Raw genomic sequence first — 10277 nt, forward strand, 5'->3', positions numbered from 1 at the left:
CCACCTCAATAGTTGAATGGTCCATTCTAGGATATCAAGGAATTCCCCCCATACTCACGCCCCACCCCCAGGACAACGAAATCTTACACTATTTCCCTAATAGTTTTTAATTATCCACATCATCCAATAAAATAATATGGGACCTTACCCCCTCTTAGATGGTTAAATGGTCCATTCTGGGATATCAATGTATTCACCCCCCCCCCGGACAACAATGCACTTCGGGGTCTTTCCCCCATTAACACATAACACTGACGGTTAATGACAGTCGTTGGCGAATTATTTATACGGGACGGGTACATAACTACGGACGACGTGTGTGTAGACTGTAATGCTACATATTCTAGGACTATAGTGAACGTATGTACAGTGTATCTGGTAAACAAGAAGTGTGAATGATCAAGCAAAAATGGCGGACTACGACAACTCCGACCCTGCCGATGTTGATGGTTTGGGCGTAGATGCGTTTGATGTAGGAGAAAATGACGAGGAGTCGGAAGATGAAGATAACGACTTCGACGCTGACTGCCAGGAGGGGGATACCGGGTCCTTCGAGTTTGATCGTACGTTGGTTTACATTCATTGTATCTCAGATGCCGATAAAGACGATCCCAACCCGCCGAACCCCGTCAACAATGACGACGTCAACAATGTTACGTTGAGCTTAGGGAGTCTCCAGTCTACCACGAATATAACTGATGATCTTACGGGCGTTCATCATCATGGGACCCTGGGCTCTTCGAGCCCCGATGCAGACTGTGACAAACACGACGGAAACTGCGGCCATGGCTGTGATGGCTTCATCCACCATACGATTTCAGCGGATCAAATCCAGACACAAATCAGCCCTGCCCCTGGCATGGCTGGATATGCCTTCATGGCCGACGATATCGCTGGGGCAACCCTGACCATGGAGAGCCAAAACCCCACGACCAAAAAGAAGGAGATTCACAGATACAACTGTGAATTTGAACGTTGTAATCGTACGTACAGTACGGCTGGGAACTTGAAAACGCATCTTAAAACGCACACGGGGGACTTCAGTTTTGTGTGCAAAGAAAAAGGTTGCGGGAAAGCGTTTTTAACGAGTTACAGCCTGAAGATCCATGTGCGCGTCCACACGAAAGAACGCCCTTATTCCTGTGTTTTGGAAGGATGTCAAAAATCCTTCAATACACTTTATCGGTAAGAATTATTTGCTGTGATGAACTTTTAGTAATCACACATACCACAACTTCACAAGAATATCACTGTTTTAACTTTTACTTTTAAATCCTGGTTATGTACTTTCTGCGAATGCGAATGCGAATCAAATTTTTGTAACACAATAATCGGTACGTGCCCCTTTCCAATTGTGGCGCAATGAAATTGGCACAAAGCATTCGCAGGGTCTTACACTTGAAGATATTCAAATAATTATTCTTCAATTTCTCTCTGCATTACCTATATATTGTTATATACAAAGGAAAACTCCCTTAAATTGATTGGTTTTCCTTTGACTTCATGAACTTAGACGGTCGTGGCATTTTGTGGAGTAAAAAAAAATTTGGTTCTACACATTAACTAAATCTTCTGATGACATCCTACAGATTGAAAGCTCATCAGAGATTACACACTGGATCAACTTTTAACTGTGACTCCGAGGGATGCACCAAGTTTTTCACAACTCTCAGTGATCTTAGAAAACATATCAGGACGCACACTGGGGAGAAACCGTTCAAGTAAGTATGTCAGCGTCCTCCCTTAAAACAGTCCTTGGGTGGTTTAACTGGCATGGTCCGCTGGCCAAACTCAGACTAATTGTGGCTTCTTATATCGCACATGTCCGTCACTCAGTCACGCTCCTCACTGGCGCTGTAACATACAGTATTCCCTGCAAGATGTGGAACTACATTATGAGACCTAATTCTGATAGCACCATGGAATGTTTTACAAGGTGCTGTGGCGCAATTTGCTGCCGATCGGACCAGGAACATCGGGGCAAACCCCTTCTCTTTTCAATTAAGTGCACTGAATTCTTTTACATGCTTTACATAACACAAGGGACCAACGACTAAACGTCCCATCCGAAGGACGAAGCAGTGGTGAAGTGTCTTGCTTAAGGACACAAGTGTCACGGCTGGGGATTCAAACCCACACTCTGCTGATCAGAAACACCAGAGTTTGAATTCGGTGGTCTTAACCGCTCAGCCACGACACTTCCACATTTGGCAAAGATTTGCGTCAGTGGCCTCCTTGCGGTCTTGTTGCGTTTGTGCAAGAAACATCCTGCGCCCTCTACATGTAGTTCTTATAACTCTATGGTTTAAACCCCTATAGATGTATGACCAGTCACCTTTTTGTTTTGACACTCCTATATTTTTGTTATTTTTCTGACACTCCTACGGTATTTTTTCAGATGGAAACTCTTTTTGTTCTTGGGAATAATCACATTATATATAAATCCTGTATTTTGTCTTTAAACTCTTCTTATTTACATTTTTGCAGGTGTTATTTTTGCGGAAAAGGCTTTGCTGCGAGCCATCACCTTAAAACGCACGTCAGAACGCACACAGGTAAAAGATGTAGTCAATCCCTCCATTACCACTAAACCTCTATCATTTACTCTTACTGTATCCATTATATTGTTGAAGAGTTTGCAAAGAGCTTTAATTTAAAACTTTTGTTTAGAGTATGGATTTCCTTTAAATTGAAGGTAGCTAGTAGTCAGAAGCACAAAATGAAGAAAAATATCCCAAAACATTACCAGCTAAAAGAAACCAGGAAAGTAACTATTAAAACCCAGAACCTACCAACCTTGAAGTTGATTTTTATTGATGAGTTCTTGTTTTGTTAATATACAGGTGAGAAGCCGTACACGTGTCAGAAGGATGGATGTAAGCGTACCTTCAACACGCAGTACAGCCTTAAGAGTCATAAGAAAGGACACGATAAACAGTCCACTTCATCTTCGGCGTCATCAACAGTTGCATCTCTAGAGGGCGCTAGTCAGGAGGTAGTAAGTTTATCAAATATAATAGTAACAATTATTAATAATTCTCTGGAGTTTTCCTCCAACATCTAAAATAGAAACTGCCTTCCTTGTCTTCTCTCCATTGGGTTCTATGCTAGTACAGTAATTTAGTTTGCTTTTTCCAAGAGTCCTAGGCTTCACAAATAAAATTGATAGATTAAATATTCCCTGATATTCAGTTGGGTTCGAATCCCAATCATGACAACTATTGTGTCATTGAACAAAAAAATTTATCAATGTTTTTCTTCACCCTGGAGTGAACAGTTCACCCAAAATGTTTTCATTGTCTTCTCTTTTCTCGCTTGGCTTTAGTAATCTTTGTTGAGAATATATTTAGATCAATTTTGTGTTGTATAATGCAACTTACAAACCCTTGCAGCGACTGTAGAATTATCAATTTTTAGGTAAAATTCAAATATTATGTCGCCAGGGTTCCGAACTATCTATCAATGTTAATCCCTAGATTCATACTACTGCTTCCCAGGTTGTATCGTCCCGGCCATAACACTTGTGTTCTCGAGCCAAGTGGTAAATGGGTACCTGTGAGGGCAGAGAAGGTTGTTGAGATTGATTTAGCTTGGTAAAAATGTTTGGAGTGCCATGAGTGTCACAGAGTGACGGAATTTAGCACTAAATAACAAGCCTGGAATTATAAGGAGGCTTTGGAGGGCCTAACCTTCGTTGCCCCTGGTCTTGGCCTTTGTGCTGCTTCAAAAGTATTCCATTGACTTTAAGATTTTCCAATTAAAGTGCCCTTTGCAAAATGAAAATGGTCTTGCCCTGTCAAAGGTGAAATTCATGAGAAGCCACTACTACTATTATTATTATTGTTTGTTTATCAAAAGGCAACTGCTTCAATGATGGAAACTGCTGATGAATCTAGCATAGCTGGTACAGCGAGTTCATCTGCTACTGGTTGTACATGTGGATCAAAAAGTAAAACTGCAATACCAACAAAGGTAAATAGTAATTGTGAATGGTTGGGTGAATTGCCTCTTCTACCCTACTGTCAGACCATTCAATACAATCCATTGGTTTTAAAGACAGTGGACACTATTGGTAATTGTCAAAAACCAGTCTTCTCACTTGCTGTATCTCAACATATGTGTAACATAACAAACCTGTGAAAATTTCAGCTCAATCGATCATCGAAGTTGCGTGATAATAATGAGATAAAAACACCCTGGTCACACGAAGTTGTGTGCTTTCTCATGCTTGATTTCAAGACCTCAAGTTCTAAATCTTAGGTCTTGAAATCAAATTCATGGAAAATTAGTTCTTTCTCGAAAACTATGTTACTTCAGAGGGAGCTGTTTCTCACAGGGTTTTATACTATCAACCTCTCCCCATTACTCGTTACCAAGTAAGTTTTTATGCTAACAATTATTTTGAGTAAAAAAAAATATATATATATATATATATATATGTATGTATTTGTCACATTGAACTGTCCAGTACATAATAATGCATTGGGCGACATCTGACTCATTTTCACAGAGTGGGTCACATATAATATCATTTGGTGAATGCATCTACACAGTACAGAGTCGACCCTCCAACTGTGATTGTAGTTCAGCAGGAAACATAACTGTAGGCCTACTTCTGAGAATTTAAAAGGATGTACCATTATGTATGCCTTTGTTGTGATTGATTTTAGATTCCAGATCTGACTGCTGCTGCAAATCCTGCAAGTCAAAAGGTCAACGCAGACGTTGAAATGGTTGACATACATAACTTGCCTTCAGCTGGATCATCAAATACACAACACCAAATAGGTTGGTTAAAATAACAACATGTGTTATTGATCTATATAAAGGCGTAATATTCTTCTTACTATAAGGCCTTATACACTACAAAAAATCTTGTGGACACGGATACGATCCGGATAATGTGCACTGTCCTTCACACTACAACTTTTCAACACAGTGTCGATCCGGATATGGCGCTTTGACTGGTCGAAACCAACTCTGCCTGGGAGGTGGGTTGATAAATCTCTATCCGTGTTGAAGATTCTAACACGAATCAAAAGCCGTTGTGTGAACAAGTTAGAGAACAGGTTAATTTTCGATCCGTGTTGAGTGTGTGTGGCGCCATCCGCGCACACTACAGTTGACCAGCACGTTAAGAAAAAACGCGTACAAAAGGCACTGAGTACATAAAAAGTAGCCGTGTCCTGCCTCGACCCGTGTAAGACCTTGCAGTGTGAAACAGTCGCACACTATCCGGATTGAAAATTACACAAAATAACAAACCTGTGAAAATTTGAACTTAATTGGTTGTTGAAGTTGCGAGATACAAATGGAAGAAAAAACACCCTTGTCACACGAAGTTGTGTGCTTTCAGATGCTTGATTTCGAGACCTCAAATTCTAAATCTGAGGTCTCAAAATCAAAATCGTGGAAAATTACTTCTTTCTCTCGAAAACTATGTTACTTCAGAGGGAGCTGTTTCTGACAATGTTGTATATATAAGAGTTGCCATTATTATTCTTTCTTTAATTACAGGAGCAGTGGAACCTCAAGCACAACATACGGGCCAGTCTGTCATCATTCACAGCATCCCTTCAGCATGTTCAGGCACGGTCGGCCAAAACCTCATTATAACCATCAATCCCGACTGTCAAACTCCAACTCAAGTTGTCATCGCTCCACAACCGCTTCCCCATCACACGTGTAACGTGTCGGTGATCGGCAAGCAAAACAACAGCAATACCGAAGGCACAAACACCGTCACGGCTGGCCAGAGCCACGTCTGCGCCGTGTCTCACCAGAAGACGTCCGATACCTGTGTGCATTACAGCCAGCAGGGCAACACATCCGGCGAATGTGCAAAAGTCATCCAGACTACGCGGAGTGCTACCACGTCGTGTCTCCCCGTGGCGCCCGTTGGCGTAACCATATCCCAACCCTGCAAAGCGGCCACGGCGAACCACTGCCCCGCGCCGGTCATGCTCACTATTTCCTCCCCCGATCACGCCGTCATGCATTCCAACTCAAGCGCACATTCGCAGACACAGATCCAACTGATCACAGACGACGGTGGTAAAGTGGGCATCATCCAGACCTCCTCATCCACATCAGAATGTACCAGCTGTATTCCCCTTGCGTCTAAATTACCCTCAGATAAAGATCATACTACTACAGCCGGCGACCCTGGCATGGATACCAGCCGAACCCTTATTCCTCACCATGCGACATCTCCAAAGCTACCCTTCACTTCTCCTCAGTTGACAGCCACATCGTCGGCTCCCTGTACTTCCACCAATCAAAATGCCGGTTCAGGAGTTGTTAAAAGCCCCGCCCAACCTGAGAAGAGTTCTTCTACTCGGCCATGCTCGTGTGAGGATTCGTGGAAGAATCGTCAGCAGAAGGACGATATGATCGAACAGTGGTTGAACATCAAGAATACAAAACAACCTGCCGAAACCCAACCACAAGTGGATTCCAACTACGGTATCACCATAGATAGTAAGGACTCTCGGAGCCCGCCGTGCCCGCTCTGCAACTGCACATGTCCGTGTGGATGCAAAAAGGCGGGGTCATCCAAGGGTGACTTTCAAGATGGGATGTCGCTCTTTAGCCTCAGCAGTTTCCCAGACTTCTGAATCCTAGCAATATGAGAGAGAAATAGGACGCAATTTCATGGGGCTGCTTACATTACAGCAATCAAGTTCCAGGGGCCTTTCTCAAACCTCGACTTGGGCTCCGGCTCAGGCTTAGGCTCCGCACTCTGCGTATGCACCTCGGCTTTTAACCTGCATTTTGGAGCAGCTCATATTGCGCAAAATAAGTGCCTGGAGCCAGAAGCTAAGCTTGGGCGATATCGATTTATTTTATTCACGATTTATCGCCAACGATATAATTGCCATTAATTAAATTTAACATCTTCAGTCTTCAAACTCCCAGTGAAAGTTGTAGAAGAGACAGTGATAGCATAAGAGAGGTGTTTATAATGACCTATTCGTCTGGTTTTACTCCAGACCTATGGGGTGCAAGATGTCTCAGCTAGGGAATATAATGTACATCGCGATATTGCGATACTTAGTCGATATCGCGATTTTCATTATTTCGATTAAAACCAAATCGTCCGATATCGAAATCGTTTCCAAATTAGTATCGCGATATTCAATAATATTGTGGTATCGCCCAAGCTTAGCCAGAGCCTAAGCCGTAGCCTAAGCTGAGGTTTGAGAAAGACCCCTGGCCTGGATTTTCATCTACGAGAAGGCCAGGCCATTCCCATTTTGTGTAGTGCCCTTCCATTGGAAAATCTTAAAGCTTGGGCTTGGCATCAGTATTGGACATCAAGGAGGTGGACAGTACGTAAGCCAGAGCCTGAGCTGTGGCGATCCAAAAGCAGCCATACACTCGCCCACAAATTACACATAGACTGTAATTATGGGACGTTATAATGTACACATGTACATGTATTGTGTGCTTCCTGTATCAGGAAGATGTTTGGTATACCGCTGAAGAAATAAGTTGGTTTGAGGGACAGTAAGTTTGGTGTTATAACGAAAAACTCTATGAAGTAATGGTCCCAAGATAAGGGAAAACAATTCGGACTACAAAATCATGAAAATGGATCTTGTATTTATAATGGTCTTAACGTCACCCCACAGCCATCCAGCATTGGTTATGTATGTATGTGGAGTTCACAGGATTGAATGTTCTAAAGTGTTTGTAATTTTTAACAACTTTTTACTCAACTGTTGGAGATGCGATTGAATTCTATTTCAGTTTTTGGATTTAAGGAATAGTAAAATCTTGTCTGCTCTTTTTCATTGTGTATAATTTAAAAGTGTATACTGTATTACTGTAACTCATTTAAGCAAGTGTTTTTTCGTAATTTATAAGTTACCAAGTGACTTTTTGTGCGCGGAAGAATCAGTTAGTTGATAAAAGCCTTTCAAAGAAGCCTTTGAAATTCTATTACCATTATTATAATAATATTATTAGTGGCTTCTTATTATTATAGCGCGCCTATCCGTCACTCAGTGACGCTCCTGGCGCTGTAACATACAGTATTTCCTGCAAGGTATGTGGGACTACGTTTGAGTTATGAGACCTAATCCTTAGCACCATGTAATGGTTTAGAAGGTGCTGTGGCGCAATCCAGCCAGAAACACTGGGGCGAACACCTTCTATTTTCAATAAGTGCACTGGGTTCTTTTACGTGCGTTACACAACACATGGGACCAACAGCTTTACGTCCCATCCAAAGGACGAAGCAATGGTTGAGCGTCTTGCTTAAAAACACAGATGTCACGACTGGGAATCGAACCCAAACTTTGCTGATCAGAAACATTTTGTTAGATATCACGTGGGCAGTTATGGTCGTCCACGGTAAATGTAATAAGAGAAAGCATGAAAGAGTTCTAAATCAAAACGTGTGATAGAAGAGCGGGACTAGATTTTTATCAAGGCCGTAAACAGACTACATGGTTGTTTTGACATGGACACAGTCACACACATGTGTGTGGATTTGTTTATTGGCGACGGTGACTTGGGATTTTATAAATAAGAAACTGATGTTTTCTTCTTGGAAAGTAAGAACAAACAGTTGTTTATTTATGTTAAGAACATTTACAAGGTATATTAAACTCCATTCGTCGACAGGCCACATATTTGCTAAAATTATGATTGGTAATCATTTATGCTACTAATTGCATCATACACGTCCCGTCTTCCCCTATGACAAATATATCCTTGCCATGGGTTCCCATATATTCATCTTAAAGGCTATGGGAAACTTTTGAAGGGGCACCAAGGCTAAGACGAGGGGCAACAAAGGCCAAGGCTGTTTTCTTGTCATACCCACTCACTTTTGCTCAACTTTGATGGATTTATTATTCTTGATGAAAAAACTGTGACAAGGTTTTTTTGCATTTCTTTAATAAAGAGACACGTTGCTGTGGATCGGCCGAGTTGGTCCATGAAAACCATTTAAAATCATTTGTTATTAAAATCGATATGGTTAGAAAGATGTTTTTAAAGTAGAATATAATGATCCACACATACATGCCTGGAAATTGCGTGGTTTTTCTAACACGGTCGGCTACTTTATGGAGTAAAAAACTTGACTCCACAAAATGGGGTGCTGTGTTTGTTCACTACGTATAAGGAAAACCATGCAATTTCGATGCATGTTTGTGTGGATCATTAATTCTACTTTTAAAACATCTTGCTAACCATAGTTGATTTCATAACAAACGGTTTCAAACGCTTTTCATGGACCAACTCGACCGATCCAAGGCAACATGTCCCTTTAAAAACAAATGGACAAAAACCAATCTTCGACCTTACCTTTTAAAGACACGTAAGATACAAGCAATAGTTAGTTGATTTCATTGTCATAGTTCATTGTGTAAAAAAAATAAGCCAAAATGTTCTGTTCAGTTTGTAAAAATTGTTAGGATTTGTCGGATTTGGATTTAGGGGCAGTGAAATTTGTTTACCGAAACAAAATGTGTTAAGGGCGAAAAGGGGGTTTGCACACTCCAGAACTGTTAAGCCCGGTTCATACCTCCTGCGAATGCGATGCGAATTTGATGTGAATTTGACGTCACAACCCCTCTTTCAACCCCCCGCTGCAATATTCGTAAGAGAGTTGAACACAACTCAACTCAGTGCGAGTTTCGTTGCGAATTTGTGACGTCAATATTCGTATCGCATTTGCATTCGCAGGAAGTATGGACCGGGCTTTAAATAAGTATTAGTGTTTCTTTTTGCATTTTTAATGACCCCCTTCCCCCCCCCCACAAACCCTTGCTGAAGGCAGAATTAATTTTGTATTTATATTTTTGGGTTTTGTCACTGACTCTGTTTGACATAAGTGTTTGATTATCAAACTAAAAATTTAACTACAGCCATTTTTGTGTTTTCCAATGGAATGTATTGTGATTATTTGCATGATAATTATAATGATATAATTAAGATTTTTTTTTTTTAAACACCATTTTGTTGTTTTCATTTCCTTTTCATGAGCAAATATTGTGAAGCAAAATTAAACGTGCATGTATAATTTACAAATTGAAGACATCTTTATCAATACTTATTTATGATCGATAACCCCATTAAACCTACGAAATAAAATCAATGATCACCTTGTATGAAAAATATTTTTAGGAAAATGTGTGGTTTTGTGATCTAGTGGTTAATGTATATCATGAGCTTAAAGACACTGGACACTTTCGGAACAGAAAAAAAAAAAAGTTCACAGATTTACAAATAACTTACATGGTTTACATGAGGTAATGGTGAGA

At 40.8% G+C, this 10277-nt stretch overlaps 1 protein-coding gene across 2 annotated transcripts; it reads left to right on the forward strand.

Annotated features, from left to right (window-relative positions):
- Positions 1-384: 384 nt before the first annotated feature.
- On the forward strand, positions 385-10113 carry LOC139947285 (uncharacterized). 2 transcript variants are annotated; one of them, XM_071945170.1, is made up of 7 exons: positions 385-1185; positions 1590-1721; positions 2488-2555; positions 2844-2998; positions 3859-3972; positions 4671-4788; positions 5518-10113. In XM_071945170.1, exons 1-7 carry the CDS (start codon positions 410-412, stop codon positions 6615-6617), a joined length of 2463 nt encoding a protein of 820 aa, XP_071801271.1. In that variant the 5' UTR covers positions 385-409; the 3' UTR covers positions 6618-10113. The 2 variants fall into 2 exon arrangements, with proteins under 2 accessions (XP_071801271.1, XP_071801272.1); XM_071945171.1 differs by having other exon boundaries at positions 2844-2995.
- Positions 10114-10277: the final 164 nt, after the last annotated feature.

This window comes from Asterias amurensis, chromosome 14, assembly GCF_032118995.1.
Source record: "Asterias amurensis chromosome 14, ASM3211899v1".
In the NCBI taxonomy this organism is placed as follows: Eukaryota; Metazoa; Echinodermata; class Asteroidea; order Forcipulatida; family Asteriidae; genus Asterias; species Asterias amurensis.